Below are 24,667 nucleotides of genomic sequence, written 5' to 3'. Positions count from 1 at the left end.
CCTGACCTGGGGGCTCTCGGCAGTAAGAGATCTGGGGAACAGGAGCAAAGGAGGCAGGGAAGTGAGACCAGGAGAGTGGGGTGCCCTGGGGGCCATGTGAAGAAAGGAGGTGCAAAGAAGAGAATGCCTCCCACTGCAGGGGGGTCCCAAATGGCCACACCTGCCACAGCACGAGGACCAGGTCCACACTCCTCACAGCTGCCACACCTGCAGGCCTCCTGCTCTTCCTCACCCCCCAGTGCTTCTGCCCCAACCACGCAGAACTGTGGCTGGCTGCCCACTGAGCCCTGTGTTCTTGCTGTCCCCTCCTCTTTTCTACCTGCCCTTTAGAACCTAGCTGGGGCCACACCTTCTTCAGGAAGCCCTCTAGGCTGGCATGGCTCTCTCTGGGTCCTCATGGCCCCTGTGCTGTAACAGTTCAGTGTCTGCCTCCCCCATCAGGCTAGGAGCTCCTCTTAAAAGGACCATGTCTGAGTCCTCTTTGTCCCCAGAATCGCCTACCACAGGGCCTGCTGCCCAGCAGGTGCTCAGTGGAACCCCTCCCCATTGTAGGTACCCACTTACCTGTGGGTAGGTGCTCAGATGTGGGGAAGAGGTGGCCTTTATGGGTACCTGCTACTGCAGATGCAAAGGAGACTGCGGTCATTGCCCACCTGGCAGACTGCCAGCTCCTGAAATGGGCTGTTGGTGGGCTGCCTGCCCTACAGGAGGTCTATAGTGGGGAACCTCAGGGCTCAGTCTCCAGTGCCCACCTATTCTTGGGCTCCATCACTGGCCCAGCTGGGGATGTGTGGTGGGGGCGGGTGAAGGCAAGCTGGCTGGGCCACAAGGCTCCTGAAAGGCTGGACCCTAAAGGAAAGAGTTCCTGCCCAGGCAGCAAGCCCGCCCCCTGATCTTTGGGTATGATATGAGGAGGTGTGGCCTGACACGTCTGGCCTGGGAGAGACTGAGGATCTCAGGTGGCAGTAACCAAGGCGGAGTGTCCGGAACAGGGGAGGGGCTGGCCTGGCTCCTCCGCCCTCCTCAGCCGGGCCCTGCTCTGGGGCGTGGCCTGGAACAGGTGAACTGGGACTAAGAGGGACAGAGGTGCAGTGGGAGGCAGGCCCTGGGCTATTCGGCTTTGAGGCACAGTCCACAGCCTGAAACGTCTACAGGGCAGGCCCCTGGTTGGGGGAACAGATGGTGTGTGTGGCCCCACAAGGCAGAGCGGGGCCCTTGGGTTGAAGCTATAGGATGCCGTTCCTCCTGAGATGCCAGAAGCCGAGCAGCCAGAGCTGCCGAAGGATGAAGGGGCTGCATGGAGAGGTAGTGAGTCCCCCGCTGCAAGGGTGAGGCAGCTGGGGGAGGCTGGGTGGGGACATTTGCCCAGGAGGGTGCTGACTGCTGGAATCCCAGCTCCGTGGCAGAGGGGAAGATTAAAAAGCCTTTCTCAGGCAGAGCTAGAGTCAGAACCAGCTTACTCTGTCCTCCGACAAAGTCCCTCCCAGCTTTGGGGCTGTTGCCACCTCAGCAAGAGGTCCCTGGCTGGGTGTGGCGGCTCACACCTGTAATCCCAGCACTTTGGGAGGCTGAGGCAGGAGGATCACTTGAGCCCAGAAGTTTGAGATCAACCTGGACAACATACCGAGACCCTGTTGCTACAAAAAATAACAAAAATTAGCCAGGTGTGGTGGTACACAACTGTAGTCCCAATTACTTGGGAGGCTGAGGCAGGATCCCTTTAGCCCAGGAGTTCAAGGCTACAGTAAGCTGTGATCGCAGCACTGCACCCCAGCCAGGGTGACAGAGTGATGCCCTGTCTCAAAAAAATAAATAAATAAATAAATATAAAAAATAAAAGAGGTCCCCATAGAGTTGGCTGATCCGTGACTTGCATCACCCCCTCTGCGAAAGACCACCCCAGATCTAGTTCTGCACATGCCACAGGAAGGGGGCTGGCGGTCCTGCAGGCGAGGGTGGGAAGGGAGACATGTTGAGGATGGGCTCCTGCTATTCCTCAAACACCCATCCCACTGCCCTCCTCAGAGCCGCTGCATTGTCTTCAGCTCTGTCTGTCCCCACACTTCAGGTCAATACTTGAGTGTCACCCACAGTGCCCCTCCCTCACCTGTAACCTAACACAGTACCCCTTAACTGGGGGAGGTTAAGGGCCAACACACCCACTCGCCCTGCTGCTGATGGCACACAACTGTCCCTTCCTGCGAACTGCCAGGGACCCAGGGAACTGCCTCACCCAAGGTTTCACCTCCCGAGAGTGCAGTGGGAGTACAGGGCCCCACCAACTTGCCTCGGTTTGGGACAACTCTTAAGGGCATCCTGATTCCAGAGTTTTCTACAGCATGTGCTGAGGCCTCAGAGGGAGACCGCTGCCCAACAGTGCCCTCCTTGCTTCCTTCCAACGCTCTCCGGAGAGCACACCCCAATAGATGGTCCATCGGAGTCCCTTCCAGGGAACCCCATCTGCAAGGGCCCATGCCACTGTTCTTCGTATCACTCTGCCATGCATCTGTTTACGTCCACCTCCCCGCAGCGGCAGGGCAGCTCCCTGGGAGCAGAGCCCTGGGTTTTCAGTGCTCAATAGCAGTGCCCTCCATCATGGCTGACGCTCACTGGGTGCTCAGGAAATACTCCCTGGGTGACAGTCCAGTGGCCGGGAACGTGTCATCCTGAGGTGAGGAGAGGGCACCAGGCCTGACTGGTAACAAGTGCACATCTCTGGGGATTCCCAGCTGTCTGGAAGAGGGTCCCTATACCAGGGTGGTCTTTCCGCAGTCAAGCAGGTAGTCCTGTGGGTCATGGCGACTGGAGTACTGAGGATAAAGGGAGACCATCTGAGACGCTCGTGTTGTATGGGACTGTCATCTGCTGCACAGGAGGAAGGAGGGAGCTGCTGTCTAAAGGTTGAAAGTACCATGTCCTGCTCCTTCCCAGCCTAGGGCCTGAGCTGAGGGACAGAGCTCCCCCCATCAGGCGCTTGCTCTGGGGCCAGCCCTGGGAGGACGCAGAGCAGCCTGAGGGGGGCCCTCAGCAAGCCCACCTCTCTCACAGGGCTCTGGGAATGCCAAGCCCACCCTCTGGAAACCTATCCACATGCAGCTTATTTGATCCAAAGATGCGGAAAACGGACACAGAAGTGCCTTATCCCCGCGTTTCAGATGACGCTGAGGCTCTGGGACGGCAGCTGGAATATAGGTCTGGCTTCCCCTCAGACCACAATTACAATTCCCCTGCCACTGAAGTCCGCTGGAAATGTGGAAATGAACATGAGCAACTTTTTGTTTTTGAGACAGGGTCTCACTCTATTGCCCAGGCTAGAGTGCAGTGGCGTCATTATATCTCACCATAGCCTCGGTCCCCTGGGCCAAGGGATCCTCCTGCCTCAGCCTCCTGAGAAGCTGGGGCTACAGACACATGCCACCACGCCTGGCCTGCTTAGGGAACTTTCTAATGGATCAGCCAGGCACGTAAGTAAATGACAATAAGAAATATGTTCTCATATGTATGTTAACAATGGGAATGTCAACATTTTGGTTCCAAAAGCTGTTGCTTAGAAGTCCCCATAGTGGGCTGGGTGTGGTGGCTCACACCTATAATTCTACCACTTTGGGAGGCTGGAACAGGATTGCTTGAGGCCAGGAGTTCAAGACCAGCCTGACCAAGAGCGAGATCCCATCTCTATAAAAAAATAGAAAAATTAGCCAGGCATGGTGGCGAAGACTTGTAGTCCTAGATATTTGTAAGGCTGAGGCAAGATCGCTTGAGGCCAGGAGCGTGAGGTTGTTGTGAGCTATGATGATGTCAGTGCACTCTAGCCCAGGGCAATGGAGTGGGACACTGTCTCAAAAGAAAAGCTTGCATTTCTTCCTTTCTTGTGTTTAGTGAGGTGACAGGGATGAGGCAGGTGGGCATTTGGGATTTGGAGAAGTGAATACATGTCTGTGGAGGAGTTCTCACCAGATGAACTTTCCAGCTCTTCACACTACAGCCTGTTCCCACATCTCTGTGGAGGATAAGGCCGCCAGTCCTGCCTGCACTCTGCAGATCAGCTGCGCTTTGCAGCACCCTTGAAGGGTGAGTGCAGTGGGCTCCGGGCCGTGCAGCTTAGCACCAAGGCCGGCGTCAGGGCTGTCCTCATTCAGGGCAGACTGGGAGGAGGGTGGGCTGCCCCGTCCTGGCCTGCACCCTGGCCCCCTTCCAGGAGAGTCCTCAAGCTGCAAGATCATCTGCTGTCTGCTTACTCACAGCTTCCATCATACTCGCCCAGGACTCAAGTTCAGTTCACCCTCTCGCTCCCAGATCAGCCAGTCTCCAAGGACTCAGCCTGATTCGGATTGCTGCCAGCCTCCACCACCACTTGCCTGAGCATTACGGCAGCGGCCTCCAGCTGGACTCTGTCCCGTCTTGCTGCCAACTCGTCCTCTCTGCTCCCACCAGTGTTCTTTAAAAAAAATCCCTTTGACTCAGCAATTCCACTGCTAAGCATTTACCCAATGGCTCTGCTGGCAAAAGCATGCTAACATACAGGAACAAGGACGCTCACTGCAGCATTATTTCCAATAACTAACAACTGGAAACAACCTGAACGTCCACCAGTAGATATTAATGCACCTGCTCAAAAGAACAAGGTAAATTTTATGTGCTGATGTGGCAAGATCCCACGATCCAAAGATACTGGGTAAAAAGGGAAGTGTAGGAGAGGCTACAAACAGGATAGCTCTAAGGAATGTACACATAGGCATTTTAACGAACAGTACATAAGTAACTAAGCTGTGGTTCTCCTTAGGGAAAAGGACTAGGAATTGCCTTGGGTGGGATGACTTTTATATTTTTCCGAACTCTTTGAACTTTTACCATTTACATTTATTTTTTTTCTCTTTAAAATAAAAAGTAGAATGTGAAACAGGGCTGAGTCCCCCAGCCCCAGATCACCTCCCACAGGAAGTCAGGAGCTGGGCATTCACGTTCCTCGAAAGTGGGCTGCCATTGCTTCAGCCCCCAACTCTCCTTGCACTCCCCACTTCCAGCTGGTCCCTGACACAGGGATCCTTCATGTTCTCTGCTTCTCCCTGCGATTCCTCCTGCCTCTCCCTCTCCTCCCCCCCTGACCCCCGCCAAGCCTAGAAGGTAAGTGTGAAGGGAGAGCACAGCCTGGATTCACATGTACTAGCCGTGGGCACTGCAGTGGGCTCTCAGGTCTCTCTTCAGAGAGCTCCTCCAGCTGCTGGAAGTTTCTGCAGTAAATCCTCTCAGCAGTCCTTTGTGGGAATTACGGCCCAATAAAGCCACCTCATCCAAGGTCTCGCCCACTGTGGGTGTTGTTGTGTGTGGTGTTGGCACATACCCAGCGACTGGGGCCAGGCCAGTGATAGTTGGAGAAACGTTCAACTCCCTTGTCCCGGGGGGCAACTCTGGCTCCAGAGTGCCACTGACTGGGGCCTCAGGTTCAACCACATAAAGTTCACCCCCTCCCTGTGCTGCCACCTTCACGTCCCACAGGTATAGGTCCTAAAGGTTCTCACCAAACTTTCACATGCAAGTCTCCATCTCTGAGGTTTTCTAGGGACAATGACCTAAGGTACCAGCAGTGTGACCTTGGGCAAATTCCTTAAACTATCTGTGTTTTCTCTTTAGGGCCTAGAACAGTGCCCTCACCATTTTTCTTGACTATGAAAATGATATTTGCCTTGTACCGGTTGTATGAGGATTAAACAAGATGCTGTGTATAAAGTGCATGGCGTAGTGGCCGAGTGTCTGGCACAGAAAAGGACTTGATGTTACGTGAACAGAGGTGAGCTGAACCAGAGTGCACGCAGCCCATTAACCAGGAGACCAGTGAGAAATCTGCAAAGAACATGCTATTCAGATTTTCTGCAGTCATTGTGGAATGTGCCCACAATTTAATCCCAAAAGAACCTAGTGATTAGCCCTACGTGGTGGCTCATGCTTGTAATCCTAGCACTCTGGGAGGCCAAGGCGGGAGGATCACTTGAGCTCAGAAGTTCGAGACAAGCCTGAGCAAGAATGAGACCCTGTCTCTACTGAAAATAGAAAAATTAGCCAGCCATGCCGGCATGCTGGCACATGCCTGTAGTCCCAGCTACTTGGGAGGCTGAGGCAAGAGGATCGCTTGAGCCCAGGAGTTTGAGGTTGCTGTGAGCTAGGCTGATGCCACGGCACTCTAGCCTGGGTGACAGAGCAAGACTGTCTCAAAAAACAAAAAATAACCTAGTGACCACCATAGAGCATTTGCTACATGGCAGATGGGATGTACACATAATCTACAGTTTTCATAGCAAGGGAGGTCATATTAGCCCCAAATTTCCGACGAACAAATTGAAACTCGGAGAGATGAAGATGCTTATCTAAGGTCACAATATGGGTCAAGGGCAGAGGTGGGCTTAGGTTGAGGCAGGTCATGCTCCTGGGCTTAGACAGTACCCTCACACCAAGTACAGGCTCCAGTGTGACACAGGGCTCTTTATTGCCAGAGAGACCACAGGAATGTGCACAGGCTCCAGGAGGTCCCCAGGCACTGCCCAGGATGCAGGCTCTTCGGGAGGAAAGGGGCAAGGGGGGCTTCAGACCTCAGAATGGTCCTTGGCTCACACAGCACCATGCAAATACAGAGCTAAAAACTTCTTGAAAGTCTCTGGCCGGAAATCAACTGGACCAACAGGTTCCTAGAAAGAACACAGCCCATTAGGATCCGGCTACTAGGTTTAACCACAGCAATTACAACAAAGGTTGGCTTTATGTAATTCTTCAGTGCCTGGATGGAAACTGTTTCTCTGGCATTGCCTCTCTCTCAGACCGAGAAGTGGTACTGAGGGGCTGCTGGTGGCAGGACAAGAAGCATTCCTGGCCTCTTTCAACCAAATCAGCTGTGCACACTGCCCCGTGCCTCCCAGGCCCTCTCCAACCACCGGGAACAAATGGTCTGCTGCCCCTTTAATCCCAGGGACAATGATCCCTCACCCCTTTCCACACACATTTATCAGGCACCAGCTCACTCTGTATTGAGCCAGTGCCCGGTGCTGGAGACCACAAGTGACCTGACTCTGGTTCCTGTCCTCAAGGAGCTTACCGTCAGGTGTTCAAATAGTGAAAACAGAAGGTGACAGACCCATTCCAGAAGTAAGAAAAGATGCTAAGAAGGCAGGGGAGAAATGCCTAACTCACTGACTTGCAAACATGGAAGAGCAAGTAGAATGGACCAGAAAGACAAAGAAAAGGAGAATTCAGAGAGTCTGGCATGTGCAATAGTCATGGAAGAAATGACAGCAGGACGAGCAAGAGCGGCCAGAGCCCAGGGCTGGTGCTGGTGGGGCCGAGTGGCAAGAGATGGAACTGGAGGGCTGAGGAGAAGCCATCTGACCAAACCACAATGGCCCTGGTGCAGAGTTAGTATTCTGGAAGCACGAGGCTGAAGGAAGAGTACCTGCAGACACAAAGTGGTGAGGGAGAACACGACTAACAGCAGAGAGACCAGCGGTGGCCAGTGGGACTGTGCAGGTGAGGGGTGTTTGGGACCAAAGACAAGGGCCCACCTGCAAGGATTTCAAGGGTAGAAACGACAGTGACAGATGCTGGAGAACTGATTAAAGAACTGACATGCTGATAATGTTCAAAGGCTCAACTCCCACTTGGCAAACCAAGTAGGAGTTGGCAGGACTCAGGCCCTGTGTGGGACATAGCTAGTCCCAGAGCCGGCCCACAGCTACCCCCATTCTGTCCTCTCCACCCCTGACCCTGCTATGTCTCTGCAGTGTACACATCACTGACTGGCGTTGTATCAGGAATTTATTTAGATGTTGCTGCCGCCCAATGCACAGACTGCAGGCCTGGACTGTCAGCTGAGCGCTGGATGCAGCGGGGACAGTGGCACAGGCGGAATGCCGTATCAGTGGACTGGAACAAACGAACGCCTTATCCACAGGCCCTGCCCTCGAGGAACTCGGAGCGCAGTGTGGGGGAGGAGAAAACATGAAAACAGATGACAAGGGCAAAGCAGCACGTGTGTGCTGTAGGGGGACACGAAGGCCAGGGGAGCCCACACAGGCACGTTGGTGATGCTGGGGGTGGGGACGGTGGTGGTCAGAGAAGGCTCCCAGAGTGAGAACACTTATGCTGAACCTGGAAGGACAGGCAGAGGAGGCCAGAGGAAAGAGACAAGGGGCATTGGGTGGAGAAGGGAAGAAGCAGGGAAGCCTCCCAATCAAAAGGAGCAGGATCTACAAAGGTCCCGAGCTGAGGCGGCAGCAGGACACCCTGGGAGCTGGAAGGAGCTGGGCGCAGCTACAGGGGTGAGAGGGAGGTAGGAGCTGGAGTAAGGAGCTGACGGGGCCGGAGGGGAAGCTGTCAGGCTTCAGGTGAGAGGCAAGGCTGAAGCAGCCCTCCGAGCCGAGATCCCAGGCAGGAATCCCAGAGCCAGGGTTCTACTCACAGAGCACCCCTTCCACCCCAACCCAGGCTCTCACTGGGTAGGACCAGGCCTGGCCCTGTTCCAGTCACCAGGCTGGACTTACCACAACCACCTTCTTTCTGATCACCGGGCGACACCAAAAATGCCGATAGAGGAGCTGGTCTGAATCCACCCAGACCAAGTTCTTAACACCCTCATGAGAGACCAGATCTGTGGTGTTCAGCTGTAACACCAGGAAGTGGAAGACACGGCCATCTGTGCCAATAGCCTGCATGACCACGGGCTGCTCCAAGACCTTGGGTTCATTCTGAGAGGGAAAGGGACCAAGGAAAACAAATTAGAAACTGTGGGGTGTTGGGAACAGCCCAGATCAGGCAGCTTCTGCTTCTGTGCATTATAACACCCACCCACTGCCATTTGATGGCTTCACCTTGGGGCAATTAACATAGAATGAGGAGTTCAGGACACTGTCTTGGGCCAGGCCTGCCCTTACCGAGCCTGGCTCTGCCTGGCCTCTGAAGCCCCGTGGCCCCAGGTGCCTGCTCTTCAACTTGAGTAGTAATTCCCACCACTGAGAGGCAATTACTGGGCAAGCCGAAAAATTCAGGCAGGTGAGCTGGGAGGTTAATGACGGAAATCCCTCAAACTTATGGCGTTACCAGATGGGGACAACAGGGACATCAGCTATCAAATGTTACCCTGGAGGGTCAATGAATAATCTCATTCAGTTCTGTCTCCATCTGACAGATGAGGAAACTGAGACTCGGTGAGGTAGTGACTTCTCTGAAGTCACAAAGATAGGTGGCACTGAACCCAAACTGGCTCACTCTACACCAGGCATATTTTCCATTTCTGCCTTGCTCCTAAGGGACTGGCATCCCAGACTTCTCTAAGCCTGCTGGCAGTCATCCCACCTGGCTTCACGCTCATACTGCAACTCAGAATGTGCCATGTCCCCACAGTGTCCACACCGGCCATGTCAGCATCAGGATCTCACTAGCCAATGCGTTTGCTAATGATTTCTTTCCATTCATGCCACTTGGTCATAGTTACAACACTAAAACCATTTACTTAGGGGCCAGGCATCTTGCCAGTTTTACATAAAGTCACTTCTGCTCTCATAAATCTAAGGCCATATTCCCACTTAACAGACAAGGAAACTGAAGTTCAGAGAGGTGGTATTATTTGCTCCAGGTCACCCAGGAAGTGTGAACCAGGATCAGATCCCATGCTATTAAGTCACTTAAAACCCTACTGTTCTAGTTTACACTGGAATCCCGGTGTATCTGATAGTGGCACCTCTTTTTATCCTCAGTAGTGTCCCAGTTTGGATGATCAATCATATGGTCAATGCACTGAGACTTTGCAGCAAGCCAGTTTGGTGACTGCTCCTCAATGGACAAAGATCCAACACACAGGCCCCAGGAAGCAGGGCAGACTTGATTCGAAAACGCTGCCTACGCTCACCCCTCCGGGGCTGAATCTGACATCAGGAACAGCTAATGTCAGACCTCGGTGGGGGCCACCCTGGGGCTGTTGGCCTTAGAAATATCTGTTCTTAGCTGCATGAGAAATAAATAAAAAGAAAAGTACCTGTAAGTGTTAGCCGAGAATTCTGTATTGACTCTTATCTCCCTCTACAGATCAATAAAACTGCAGGTAGTACATAAATTTCTCAGCAATTTTACCTTTTACACAGAGGCTCTTCCCATAATTGCCCAACTTTACATCCCCAGGAATAATTTGTACCTAGGGGGATAGGGGAGGCCTCCTCTCCTACCCAACTGGGTGGCAATTAGTGGCATCGCTGCTACCCAGGCTCTGCTGGCAGTAGCTGGTACAGAAGCTACAATGAGCCTGCTGGCCTAGAACCAGGAATGTGACTATCTCTGCTCCTTCTTCTGCTTGAGTTGGGGGATAGTGTACCCTTTGAAGCTGGAGGGATCACGCTCCAATCCTTGCTTCCCAACTCATTAGCTGTGGGATCTTGGGCAAGTTACCTAAATTTTCAGAGCCTTTGGGAAGCATACAGTTGTAGAATGGGAATAAAGATAGCCTTCCTAGAATTGGAAAGACACAAGAACGTTACATAAAGATGTGACAGCTGCTAATCTCTTAGCTGTGTGACATTGGGTGAGTACTTAGCCTCCCCGAGCCTCAGTTTCTCCAACAGTAAGATGAAGGTAATATCATCTCCCACATGGGGTTAAATAACTATCAATACAAGGACTAAATAGCACAGTGGTTCTGAAATTTTAGTGTAGTGGTTTTCAAACAGGGGCTTATATCAGCATCATCTTTTGGTAAAATACTGACTACTGGGCCCCGATCCCAGGGTTTCTCACTCAATAGGTCTGCGGTAGGTAGGTCTGAGAATTTGCATTTCCAACAAGTTCCCAGATGACGCTCCTGCTGCTAATCCAGGACTATATTTTGAGAACCACTGATATAAAAAACCCTAATTAAATGTCTGGCAGGTAGCAGATGCTCAGACAGGCAGGGTCCATTCCACTCCCCATCCATCTGGCTGACCATGCCTCCCAGCCCCACCCAGTGTCTAGTCTAAGCAGGACTGGAGATGACATTTCAAACTTCCTCACTCCTTCAGAGGGCCTTAGGCTCTATCTACCACCTGGGAATGGCAGCGCCTCTCAGAATTCCTGTGCCCCTCACTCCCAAACCAGGGATCTGGTATGCCAGCCTGCTTGATGGCTCCTGCAGCCCTCCCCTACTTGGAGGCCTTTGCCCCAGAGCCAGGCTTTCCCTCGATCTTGGGGCAAGTCTCTGTGACAACTACTCAGCCTGCATTCTACACAGCCTAGGCCCCTGAGATCTGCTCTTAGAATCAAGGGGCTACCACCATGTGATATCTTGGGTACCCAGCAGCCATCTGAGTTGGTAGGCAGGTCTGGGCCATCTCTATTGCTTCACTTCCTCCTGCTTGCCTGAAGGAGTCTTGAGCTCCAGTTCTGACACTACAGAATAGAGGCAGTGTGCTGCAACACAAAGTGAAGATTTCAGAGTGGTAGAAGCCAATCCTTTTTCCACCACTTACTGCTGTGTAATGATGGATAAGTTGCATAGCTTCCCTGTGAGTCTGTGGCATAATGTGGAAAATGGGGATTTCAATGAAACCTTGTGCATTACTGTGATCGGCAAATGAGCTGTCTAGGCAAAGCCTAGGCACACAGCCAGGCCCCAGTGAAGTCAGTTCACTCCTGCAGGGTGGGTGGAAGTGCATCCCCCGACACCCCCTTTCTTCCTTTAAGCAGTGCCCTTTAGGCAGGAGACCAACACCACGTGAAGCAGCTCAAAGGTCTTCCCCACTTACGTACCCCATAGAGGAGCCGGGCCTGGGCCAGGGCATTACCAAAAGCAAACAGGATCATCTTGGCCCGCAGCTGATCTGGCCGAAAGCGGTATGGTTTTACATGGGCTGTGTCCAGGACGTACAGAGTGTGGGGATGGGGGTAAGGATAACCCTCTTGGAATCCTGCAAGAGACGTTAATCGTGTGAAGGGGTGGAAAAAGTTAATTAGCCCTGATGCAAAGCCTTAGGAAAATAACCTCACTTCAGCCCAGGGGCAGGCACTACAGAGAGACTCAATAAAGGTAGATATTACTGCTACAGCTCAGGGTCTGGGAAACTTCAGCCTACTGGTTGGCCTGCTGCCTGTTTTGTAAATAACATTTACTGGAGCACAACCACACTCACTCATTCACGTATGTCTACTGGGTAGCTCAACAGAGACCATATGTGGCCTGCAAAACCTAAAATATTTACTGTTTGGTTTCTCACAGAAACTGCTTGCCAACCTGCCTAGGTGCGTCTTGCACACTGGTTCTAACTCCACCCCTTTCTTTCTCATTCAGGTGCACAGATGACAGTGAGGTTAGGAGAGGGATATCTGCAATCTGTGGTAACTATTATTGTTATTAATATTTTTAGCAGCATGTCCCTATAACCAAACTGTGGTAATTATTAAAAAGACAGCAAGTCTCATACCTGTCCTGTTAGGAAAAAAAAGAAAAAGAAAAAAGACACCAAGTAATTTCAAAGTTCAGTGGTTAATATTAGTAACAAATGTCTTGCCTCATAATTCACAACTGATCCGCACAACACTGGTGCTGAGAATCAATGTTTAGCACTTGCTCAACTTGGCCATGACCCTGTCAAGTCATGGTTCTCTTCTGCATGGCTATACGTAATGCTTGATAGGTGGGGACTTCTTGAATGTGTGACCTGATTAGTGGATGTGAGTGAAAAGGAGGAAGAAAGAGGCTAGGAAAATGTGGCTGAGAAACCCCAGAGGAGCACACCACCCGAGAGAGAGCTGGCTTTCCTGCACGCCTTGGTCCTTCAGTCTGCTTAGGTCCTCAGCACAGGTAAATACCCAGCACCCACTCTGCGCCAAGCCCTATGGCAGGTACTGGGAACAAAGGCCAAGCAGGGCCTGCCATTGCTTTTGAGGAGGGGAGAAAGACAGGAAAATCTATCATAGCTGTTGGAGGGGTATGTCAAGATAGCAGGTGAGTCGGAGATGTGGCAGGGCAGATGAAAGGGCCCTAATTGAGACTGGAAGATTCTCAACCTTTTCTTGGAGAAAGTGATTCCTGCTATGAATTATGAAAGAAAAAGCATTAGCAAGCAGAAGACAAAGGGAAAGATGGTGGAGAGCTCCAGGCAGAGGGAAGAGGATGTACCCAAGCCGGTGATAAGAACAGGATATGTCAATTATGATGAGAAGAAAGGGGGCCAGAAAACAGGGGCAGAGGCAAAGGTGAGGCTGGAGAGTGGGCAGAGGCCAGACCATGAAGGCCTCACACAATGAGCTAAAGAGGTCTGACTTTACCTGGCAGGAAATGGGAGGGCATGCAGAGAGGCAGGATCCAACTGGTGTCTTAGAAAGGCTACTCTAGGCCGGGCGCTGTGGCTCACGCCTGTAATCCTAGCTCTTGGGAGGCCGAGGCGGGCGGATTGCTCAAGGTCAGGAGTTCAAAACCAGCCTGAGCAAGAGCGAGACCCCGTCTCTACTATAAACAGAAAGAAATTAATTGGCCAACTGATATATATATAAAAAAAAATTAGCCGGGCATAGTGGCGCATGCCTGTAGTCCCAGCTACTCGGGAGGCTGAGGCAGAAGGATCACTCGAGCCCCGGAGTTTGAGGTTGCTGTGAGCTAGGCTGACGCCACGGCACTCACTCTAGCCTGGACAACAAAGTGAGACTCTGTCTCAAAAAAAAAAAAAAAAAAAAAAAAAGAAAGGCTACTCTAGATTGTGAACTAGACGGACTGGATAGAAAATAACCTAGGATTAGACTGACTAGTTTGGAGGCTGCAGCAACAGGCTAGGTAAGGGCCGTAAGGACTGACCTAGGTCACGGTTGTGAAAATGAAGGGGTTTATGAGGAATGTGCTACAGCTGATGATGACAGAGCAGATGGCAGGAATTCTGTCTTAGCTCACTGAGTGTATGGGGGGGAGGGGCTTGTTTGGTGCAGTAGGGATTAATGGCTCCATTCAATGTTCATGAGACTTCCTCAGTCCTTAAAAGAGTTGGCCAGAGTTTACAGGGTAAATAGAAAGAGGGTGTCTTTCAAAGGACCTATGAATAAAGGAAAAGCCTTGGTCAAAGCTCCGCAAGCCACTTAAAACTCTGATGTTATAGTTACTTCTCAGGGATAAAAAGCAAAGCAGGCTTTGAGCAAATCACTTAACCTCCCTGAGCTGCAGGTTCCTTGCCTATAAAATGGAGATGAGAGTACCCGTCTCATGGGGCTACCACATCGATTGAGGAAGTAACACATGGAGGGGCCTAGCACCTAATAAGGTCCTTTATATCCTATCCACCTAATACATCCTTTCCCTTCATAAAAAGCCTGTCCCTTGTCTCCACAATGCCTAAAACTCAGAGGCTTTGATCCTTACCTGTGTCGTCCTTCACATCATAAGCACTGCATTCCTGAAGATCGATAGTGGGGGATATGGGATAGAAGGTCTCAAGAACATGATCTTTAGTAGCTTCGACCTCCTCTCTGGAGGCGATAGGGGACAGAGGATCCTTGGCATTCAATCGGGCTCCACTAGAACCACGGACCTGAAAGAGAAAAGACTCTAAAAGGAGAGAAAGATGATTAGTCTAACCTAGTCTAGAACCTGTTCTAAACTCAGCAAAGTCTAAAGCCTTCATCCTCCGATGTGCCTCAAGTCATTTATAGCTTTTCCAGATGATCAGCCTAATCACAGAATACAAAACTTTGACTTAGAATGTTAATCCTGGAACCCTTGTGAGGGGTAGTGAACCAGCACACTCTTCCTCCTGTGTTCCCTTCCCAATAAACCCTGAGGGCTGGTGGTCTCTGGGAGTCTAGGTCTGTCCCATACAGATCTTCCTGAGAACCTGCCCGAAGCCGGGAACCCAGAGATGAGTGAGAGTTACTCTCTACTCTCAAGTAGCTTACCAGGTAGTAAGTGCTACAACAAAAGGTATGAAACATATTCAGAAATAGTCCAGGTGGGGAAAACTGACCTTCTCTGGGAAGTTCCCTGAAAGAATAGGTGCCTTAAAACTATGTTTTAAAAGACAGGCCGGACGCGGTGGCTCACGCCTGTAATCCTAGCTCTCTGGGAGGCCGAGGCGGGCGGATTGCTCAAGGTCAGGAGTTCGAAACCAGCCTGAGCAAGAGCGAGACCCCGTCTCTACTATAAATAGAAAAGAAATTAATTGGCCAACTAATATATACAAAAAATTAGCCGGGCATGGTGGCGAATGCCTGTAGTCCCAGCTACTTGGGAGGCTGAGGCAGGAGGATTGCTTGAGCCCAGGAGTTTGAGGTTGCTGTGAGCTAGGCTGACGCCATGGCACTCACTCTAGCCTGGGCAACAAAGCGAGACTCTGTCTCAAAAAAAAAAAAAAAAAAAAAAAAAAAAAAAAAAGATGGACAAGAGTAGGGTTTCTCAATCCTGGCACTATTCACTTTTGGGGCCAGATAATTCTTTGGTGAGGGGGGCTGTCCTGTGTACTGTGGGACATTTAGCAGCACCCCTGGCCTCTACACACTGGATGCAGTAGCACTCCTTCCTCATCCCATCCCCTACACCCTATCCAGGTCATGACAATCAAAAATGTCTCCAGCCGGGCGCTGTGGCTCACGCCTGTAATCCTAACTCTTGGGAGGCCGAGGCGGGCGGATTGCTCAAGGTCAGGAGTTCAAAACCAGCCTGAGCAAGAGCGAGACCCCGTCTCTACTATAAATAGAAAGAAATTAATTGGCCAACTGATATATATATAAAAAAATTAGCCGGGCATGGTGGCGCATGCCTGTAGTTCCAGCTACCCGGGAGGCTGAGGCAGAAGGATCACTCGAGCCCAGGAGTTTGAGGTTGCTGTGAGCTAGGCTGACGCCACGGCACTCACTCTAGCCTGGGCAACAAAGCGAGACTCTGTCTCAAAAAAAAAAAAAAAAAAAAAAGTCTCCAGATGCTGCCAAATGTCTCTTAGAAGGCAAAACCATCCTTGGTTGAAAACCACTGGGTAAGAGCTTGTCAGGCAAAGAAAGCAAGGGGAAAGCATTCTACTTAAGGAGGAGGACCATGAGCAAAGGCACAGGAGTGTACAACTTCATGGCAGAGACTAGAGAAATAAACCCAGATGAATAGAGTGTGGTACAGCAGGAAAGGAGGAATGGTGAGAAGCACTGACACTAGTGGTGGGAGAGAGACTATTAAACCTAGGAAAAGGGGCCAGGCACTGTGGCTCACACCTGTAATCCTAGCACTCTGGGAGGCCAAGGTGGGAGAATTGCTTGAGGTCAGGAATTTGAGACCAACCAGGGCAAGAGAAAGACCGCATGTCTACTAAATATAGAAAATAATTAGCCAGACATGGTAGTGCATGCCTGTAATCCTAGCTACTTGGGAGGCTGAGGCAGGAGGATTGCTTCAGCCCAAAAGTTTGAGGTTGCTGTGAGCTAGCCTGACACCATGGCACTCTAGCCTGGGTGATGGATGAAGTAAGACTGTCTCAAAAAAAAAAAAAAAAACTAGGAAAAGAGCCAGCTTGTCCTTAACGACTGACAGTGAAAACAACTTGGCCTGCCAGAAAGCCTTACTTCATCTGGATTAGCATGTATGCTACATGGATAGCATAGTAGGTGGTATGAGGAAACAAATTCACACCTGACTGATCAGCGAGCCTGCCACTGTGAACGTATGCGGGTGCCCTTCACAGAGGGCCCCATGCCACCGCCAGGCAAAATGTACCTAGAAAACCTTCCTGAGAATGGCCTCCTGAGGAGTCTCCATAGAGAAAAATCTTCCTCTGAAGGTGTTTAGATCTTTAGAAATACTCAAATCAGTGTGATGATGTGGATCAAGGCTGATTTTCTTGTCTTAAAAATTGGTGTGGGCCGGGTGCGGTGGTTCACGCCTGTAATCCTAGCACTCTGGGAGGCCGAGGCGGGCGGATTGCTCGAGGTCAGGAGTTCGAAACCAGCCTGGGCAAGAGCGAGACCCTGTCTCTACTATAAATAGAAAGAAATGAATTGGCCAACTAATATATATAGAAAAAATTAGCCGGGCATGGTGGCGCATGCCTGTAGTCCCAGCTACCCGGGACTGCTGAGGCAGCAGGATTGCTTGAGCCCAGGAGATTGAGGTTGCTGTGAGCTAGGCTGATGCCACAGCACTCACCCTAGCCTGGGCAATAAAGTGAGACTCTGTTTCAAAAAAAAAAAAATTGGTGTGGTCAATAGCACTGTCTTTTAATTTCCACAGGTGGCCTCCCTTACTGAGTATGCAGAAAAGGGTTACTACGTCTGCGGATAGAGCAACTCTGACCTGTTTGCTCCATACATCATACTCACACCTCAAGAATAGTTTCCTAAAGTACTTCCTGTTTCCTCACATATTATCTGCAGAGAAAATAAATGTGCCTGGACCTCTCCTAACCTTGGTTTTTAGATTCTCCCCACAGACCGCCCTAGTGTGGTTTCTAATTCAATTCCCTCCACATCCCTCCTCCAGTGACAGCTCCAAATGGGGCAGTTTAATTAGAGGTAATACTTGATGATGGGCCAAAAAGTACTCCTCTATTAATGAGGTTCACTAATTTCCTCAGTGGTGCCATTACCTCTGCAAAGCTGACTCCTTGCCAGGAAGCCCATACACAAGGGGGCAAGCTGGAGAGACCTGACCAAGCAGATGTCCTGAAATCCCAAATCAGGCCACAGCTGGTTTCCCTGCTCTCAGAGTCTACCAGTTAGAACATCTGTGTTCTCTGAACACCCCTGCCTGAGGCACCTGAGAGTTGGTATTCATCACCTATCCCTTCAGTCAGCACCGACTGTGTGCCACTATTAGACACTGTGTACAAAATGAGTAAGACATGGTCCCTGCTGTCAGGAGTTCACAGCTGAGTGGTGCAGACATAACAACTATCAGATACTGATGGTGTAGTGTAGTCTGTGCTATGATGGCACAGTGGGCATGAGGAGCACAGAGGAGGAACAGCTACCTCAGCCTGGATTCATAGAGGAGGGGCTTGAGTGGAGTCTTACAAGTAAGTAGAATGTGGTTAAATGAGGAAAATGGGAAAGAGCATTCCAGACAGAATGCACAGCATGTGCCAAGGCACAAGGGTGCAAGAGCTTGATGCCAAAAAGCTGCAAGTGGCTAATTTAGGGATGGGGCGGGACAGTAGAGCAGAAGAAAGGACTAGAAAGACTAGGTGGGGGCCAAATCACGAGGGCCGGTATACCATGACAAATGATTTACGCTACTGGGAGACAGTGAAGGATCAGAAACAGGGAAGGGACATGAAAAGACTTGTACTTTAGGCTGGGTGCAGTGGCTCACGCCTGTAATCCTAGCACTCTGGGAGGCCAAAGCGGGTGGATTGCTCGAGGTCAGGAGTTCAAAACCAGCCTGAGTAAGAGTGAGGCCCCATCTCTACTATAAATAGAAAGAAATTAATTGGCCAACTAATATATACAGAAAAAATTAGCCAGGTATGGTGGTGCATGCCTGTAGTCCCAGCTACTCAGGAGGCTGAGGCAGCAGGATTGCTTGAGCCCAGGAGTTTGAGGTTGCTGTGAGCCAGGCTGACGCCATGGCACTTACTCTAGCCTGGGCAACAAAGCAAGACTCTGTCTCAAAAAAAAAAAAAAAAAAAAAAAGAGTTCAAGACCAGTCTGAGCAAGAATGAGACCCCACCTCCACAAAAAGAAAAAGTTAAAATAGAAAAAATTTAGCCAGGTGTGGTGGCGCATGCCTGTAGTTCCAGCTACTCAGCTGAGGCAGGAGGATCACTTGAGCCCTGGAATTTAAGGGTGCAGTGAGCTATGATGATAACACTACATTCTACTCAGGGCGACAGAGCAAGACCCTGTCTTAAGCCACACAGGTCAGGCACAGCGCTCACACCTGTAATCCTAGCACTCTGAGGCTGAGACGGGAGGATTACTTAAGCTCAGGAGTTCGAGACCAGCCTGAGCAAGAGTGAGACCCTGTCTCTACTATAAGTAGAAAAAATCAGCCGGGCATGGTGGCGCATGCCTGTAGTCCCAGCTACCTGTGAGGCTGAGGCAGAAGGATCGCTTGAGCCCAGGAGTTGAGGTTGCCTTGAGTTAAGCTGACACCACTGCACTCTAGCCCAGGCAAGAGTGAGACTCTGTCTCAAAAAAAAAGAAAAACACACAAAAAAGACTTGCACTATAGAGAGACCACTCTAGTAGCAATGTTGAAAATGGATTTGGAAGAGTAGAGATGTGTGAATGGGTAAGACTGTTAACAACAGAATATGAGCTTGTGAAGGCCGAGACTATATATGCTTTATTAATTCCCTATCTTCAGTATTTAGTCATTCCTAAGCACATGGTAGGCACTCAACAGACCTGGCAGACTGTTAATGGTTGAAGTAATAGTCTTAGAAGTGATTAAAAACAAAAATGGCTGGGCTATGGATACTGAGGATGTGTCTGAGCCTACAAAATTAGACCACGAACTATGGGAGTGAGGAAAGGTATTTGTAGGGAGGGAGATGTGAGCTGGTGGTGAGACTAAAAGTAGAAATATTGAAAAAAGCAGACCAAAGTTTTCTGGTATACAAGATGACTAACCTCGATTCCAAGAGGCGGATAACTTATAGTTTTTGACACAGATCCGTCTGACCAGAGAAGGATGCTTGAGAATCTGGGATTTACACAGCTGTATCATACTGTCCACAATGACCGGGCTTGGAGGAAAAAAGAGACATTTGGAAACTTAAAGCAACAGGTGACTCTGATATCCACTGGTTGAAAACCTTATTAACTTGGGGGAACTTACCAGTAGGTCTGTCTCTTGGGGATGTCCTCGGTGGAATGCCAGAGACGGGCATGAGAGATCACGTCCAGAACACGCTTATCTTGGTTCTCTATGTGGTTTCTTGGGTCATCAACAAGGCTAAGCACCTTCTCAGGAAGGCCTTCTATTAACTTGGCCTTGGTAAGCCAGAGGGCCTGCTTTACACCTTTGGAGTAATCAGCCACAAAAAAAAACAAAAACAAAAAAACGATTCAAGAAGAGATGCTTATAACCTGCCAGGTAGCATCTTGGGGAAAAGGCTGCCTCAAAAGAGAAACTGAATTTGTTCTGTGACACCTGAGGAGACAGAATCAAAAATGAAGAGCAGAAGCTAGGAGAGCCAGATTTCAACTCAACTTTAGGAATGACCATGTACTTCAGGACAGTTAATAACTGATGGAGGTAGTGAGAAGTGAGCGCCTGCCATGGGAGGCATTCAAACAGTGGCTAAGCTTCTGAGATTGTATGGTTGATGGCCAGTAGGAGACAGACTCTAGGCCATGGAACTAGATGAATGCCAGCCCTTCACGTAAGATCCTTTCTATTAACCCACACCCCAGCCCTGACTAGAAAAGCCCACATCTACCAAATATACCTCATTTATTAGCTGTGGGCCCAGCATTAGGCCCATGATGCCTTATCAAGGAAAAGCATGGAAATAATGGAAATAACTTTTGGATCTCCATGTATACCTTAAAGAGCCCTGAGTTTGGGGCTACTTATACAGATAATTTTTCACATCTCATCTTAACCCTGAGATTATATAATGAGCTATTTTATAAACAGATGTTTGCATGAGGCAGCCCTACAACATGTACTGCTGTATTTGTCAAAAGGGTCACACTGAGGATGTTGTTCTATTCATTACACAGGGTGTTCTCTGAGACATTCTGAACCTCTCTCTGGCCTTATTATATAGAAAGGTGGGGCTTTTACACAGTGAATTACATAACTGAAATTTTTCTCTATATTGGGGGGAGAGGCAACAAACATTTTCTTTAAGTAAACACTTCCTGGCTGGGTGTGGTGGCTCACGCCTGTAATCCTAGCTCTCTGGGAGGCTGAGGTGGGTGGATTGCTCAAGGTTAGGAGTTCAAAACCAGCCTGAGCAAGAATGAGACCCCGTCACTACTATAAATAGAAAGAAATTAATTGGCCAACTAATATATAGAAAAAAGTAGCCGGGCATGGCGGTGCATGCCTGTAGTCCCAGCTACTCGGGAGACTGAGGCAGCAGGATCGCTTGAGCCCAGGAGTTTGAGGTTGCTGTGAGCTAGGCTGATGCCATGGCACTCACTCTAGCTTGGGCAACAAAGTGAGACTCTGTCTCAAAAAAAAAAAACCACAACAAAACACTTCCAGCTTCTGAGCTATAGTCTCTGTCACAACTACTCAACTCTGCCATTGTAGCATGAAATCAGAGATAGGCAGTAATTAACAAGTGTGCACAGTTTTCTTCCAATACAACTTCACTTACAAAAACAAGTAGCTGGCCTAGTTAGAAGATCCCAGTTCTGTACCATTGTTGACTGGTAGCACCTCAGAGTCAAATTTGGGGCTCCCCTTTAGCAAGCAAAACCTCACAGAATGGATTTTTTTTTTTGGTATTTACCCCATTGTTTTATTTTTCCTTTATACTGATTCCCTCACCTATTTTTATTTAATCTGGTTGTGTTTTAAATAAGCTGCCCAAAATAGTCTTCAGGAAAAGATAATGTATAAGTAAACTAAAATAGAATCAATTTAGACTGTGTCTTTAAACATTTAAGGACACTTAGCTACTCTCAGTGGGACGGGCTATGGTGCCAGGTAAAACCTCCCTAGCTTCACTTTCCCTAAATTTGGCTTCCTTAAGGAAGGAACAGGCTTAGCCTAGGTACCTGAGTTCTGGATCCAGTCTTCTAGCCTCAGATGAAAGTTAACTCTATATTCTTTTCCATGATTGTGCCCACAAGTTGAGAGAGGGCTGGTGACTGCTTTGGTTAGCCAGCTACCTATCCCAGCTGGAAAAATACTACCCCAACTCAGGAACATATCTTCATTTGAAAAACTATGTCTGGGATGAAAGGGAATCTAGGGCACTTTTGGGGAGACACACGTAGGCAATTTTTCTTGTGGTAATAAACGAAAGGCAATGAATACAATGAGACTTTTCACTTTAAGGCTCATAAGGCATCACAACAGAAATACAAATATTTAGAAATGTAACTTCTTGATTTTGTGGCACGGCAGAAAGAACCTTGGACTGGGGGTCAGATAAACTGAGTTTGAATCCTGACACTGCCACTGTTTACTTGAAAATGGATAAAATATTAAGATTTCATGGGCTGGCCTGAGTGCAGTGGTGATTACAACTAATTGGTCACAACCGGTTACAGATTACTTTGTTTGTTCTCCACTTCCACTGCTTCACTTGACTAGTAAAAAAATTTTTTCTTCAATTTAAAAAAATTAAGATTTTATGGTTCACTAGCATATGAATAATATGTAATAATGAGAGCTGCCACTTACTGAATGTTACCATCTACCCTGTGCCAGCAGCTTTACCTGCAAGATAGATGGTATTTTAGGGAATGAAGGCTGAAAGTCAGAAAGACTAAGGAATTTGCTTAAAGTCACATACCTTGTAGGTGATGGGGCTGGAAGGAGAACCTGAGTCTGTCAGCTCTAAAGACCATAATCTCTCCATTACCCCAATCAGCTTCTCTAGCCCTGTATCTTGCAGAGTTTAATACAGACTTTATAGAACCTCTTCGTGAGTGTGAGTGGCAAAAGCACAGGATATAAGATACATTTTTCAGCCTAGTTAAACAAGTGTAATCTTTTTTTTTTTTTTTTTTTTGAGACAGAGTCTCACTTTGTTGCCTAGGCTAGAGTGAGTGCCATGGCCTCAGCCTAGCTCACAGCAACCTCAGACTCCTGGGCTCAAGCGATCCTTCTGTCTCAGCCTCCCAAGTAGCTGGGACTACAGGCATGCGCCACCATGCCCGGCTAATTTTTTCTATATATATTAGTTGGCCAATTAGTTTCTTTCTATTTATAGTAGAGACGGGGTCTCGCTCTTGCTCAGGCTGGTTTTGAACTCCCGACCTCGAGCAATCCGCCCGCCTCGGCCTCCCAGAGAGCTAGGATTACAGGCGTGAGCCACCGCGCCCGGCCAAACAAGTGTAATCTTAACTTCTAAAATACTACTAATGCATTCATCCAATTGGCATTCTGTTACCAGGTTCACTCAAGGGTGCCAAGTCCTGTGAGATCCTTCGCAGCACTTGTGAGGACACTGGAAGCATTTAAAGGTTGGAAAATCAAGCTGGGCACGGTGGCTCACGCCTGTAATCCTGGCACTCTGGGAGGCCGAGGCAGGCAGACTTTTTGAGCTCAGGAGTTCGAGACCAGCCTGAGCAAGAGTGAGATTCCTCCTCTACCAAAAATAGAAACAATTAGCTGGGCATGGTGGCACATGTCTGTAGTCCCAGCTACTCAGGAGGCTGAGGCAGAAGGATCCCTTGAGCCCAGGAGTTTGAGGTTGCTGTGAGCTAGGCTGATGCCACGGAACTCTAGCCAGGGCAACAGAGTGCGATTCTGTCTCAAAAAAAAAAAAAAAATAGCCAGCCTACTGAAAATAGAAACAAACAAACAAAAAAATTAGCCAAACGTAGTACTCGCGCCTGTAGTCTCAGCTACTCAGGAGACTGAAGCAAGAGGATCTCTTGAGCCCAAGAGTTTGAGGGTGCTGTGAGCTAGGCTGACACCACAGCACTCATTCTAGCCCAGGCAACAAAGTGAGACTCTATCTCAAAAAAAAAAAAATCTCAGCTTTGACCTTTGACAAAGGACACTGACCTAGGAAACCAAAGTTGTAGTTCTGGCTTCACTATTAATGCACAGTATGCCTGTGGGCAAATCATTTCCCCTCTCTGTTACAATTACCAATCCTGTAAAACCAAGTGATAGGCCTAAAGATTAAGCACTTTCTGCTGTCTCTTTCCACTATAATTTCCCTCCATCTACTTCTTAAATGTACAGTTTAAACTTCAGTTTAGAACTGTAAAGGTCAATGTGGATGTCAGTCAAAACCATTCAATCCACAAGAAGTGGGGGTTCACGAAGGCCAGCCACTTGCCCAAAGTCACACAGAATTAGAGCCAGGGCTAGGCCTAGAAGCCAGGTCTTTTCATGTCGACACTCTCTCTATTACTCCCTCACCAAGCACAGCTTTTTGCATTCACTTAATCCTGACAACTTTCAGAAAATGGGAATCACTACGGCCCCATATTGCAGATAAAGAAACCGAGACCCACACAGTTTCAATGTCTTGCCCAAAGCTACAGAGGGTCAGGGTCAGTGCTGGGCAGAGGAACGAGGTCCCCTCCCACCTGCCCTGGGGCCTCACCCTCAAGAAGGCGGCAACGCTGGTGGAAGACGTAGCAGGGCTGGTCTTTATACAGCGGGTGCTCGTGAATTGGGGGCGAGCGGTCGAACTTTGGGTGCTTCCAGCCGCGGTCCCAGGGCGGGAAGATCGGCCGCGCCAGCCCCGGCATGAAATGCATCTTCCCTGCGTAAGTGATGGGCTCCACTCCAGGGATCTCATACACCCTGTCCAGGGGAGGAGGCTCGGGCTTCCGCGTGGAGCGCACGCCCCACTCGTACGCCCCGCGTCTCGGGGTTCCGCAGCCCCCAAGGCCAAGGCCAAGCCGCTCGGAGCCAACCAGCGCCCGCTTAGCGGGCCCCGACACCAACGCCATACCGATCTGGTCTCCTCAAGACCTCCACCTGAGCGCTGCCATCTTCCCCCGCGCAGGGCCTGCTGGGAACGAAATGGGCTTGGCGCCAAGGCTTGTTTTGTGAATGGCAGACACTTCAACCAATCACTGTCAGGAATCCTCGTTTGCCGCCCAC

The 24,667-nt window shown here is 49.6% G+C and overlaps 1 protein-coding gene across 1 annotated transcript; it reads right to left on the bottom strand.

Annotated features, from left to right (window-relative positions):
* Positions 1–6,457: 6,457 nt before the first annotated feature.
* On the bottom strand, positions 6,458–24,574 carry MRPL37 (mitochondrial ribosomal protein L37). The gene is made up of 7 exons (XM_012749680.3): positions 24,162–24,574; positions 19,751–19,934; positions 19,543–19,658; positions 14,354–14,539; positions 11,758–11,915; positions 8,526–8,729; positions 6,458–6,680 (listed from the first exon to the last, which is right to left on the bottom strand). The coding sequence occupies exons 1-7, from the start codon at positions 24,511–24,513 to the stop codon at positions 6,603–6,605; spliced, it is 1,278 nt and encodes a 425-aa protein (XP_012605134.2). The 5' UTR covers positions 24,514–24,574; the 3' UTR covers positions 6,458–6,602.
* Positions 24,575–24,667: the final 93 nt, after the last annotated feature.

Source organism: Microcebus murinus, chromosome 2 (genome assembly GCF_040939455.1).
Source record: "Microcebus murinus isolate Inina chromosome 2, M.murinus_Inina_mat1.0, whole genome shotgun sequence".
NCBI lineage: Eukaryota > Metazoa > Chordata > Mammalia > Primates > Cheirogaleidae > Microcebus > Microcebus murinus.
The sequence above is the reverse complement of the archived record's forward strand: the minus strand, read 5'-3'. Positions and strand labels throughout refer to the sequence as shown.

Coding starts and splice junctions, on each gene's coding strand:
- MRPL37 (XM_012749680.3), bottom strand. CDS start 24,513: ATGGCGTTGGTGTCGGGGCCCGCTAAGCGGGCGCTGGTTGGCTCCGAG. Junction 19,659..19,750: donor CCCAAGAGACAGACCTACTG/GTAAGTTCCCCC, acceptor TTTTCCTCCAAG/CCCGGTCATTGTGGACAGTA. Junction 14,540..19,542: donor ATCCGCCTCTTGGAATCGAG/GTTAGTCATCTT, acceptor CTCTCCTTTTAG/AGTCTTTTCTCTTTCAGGTC.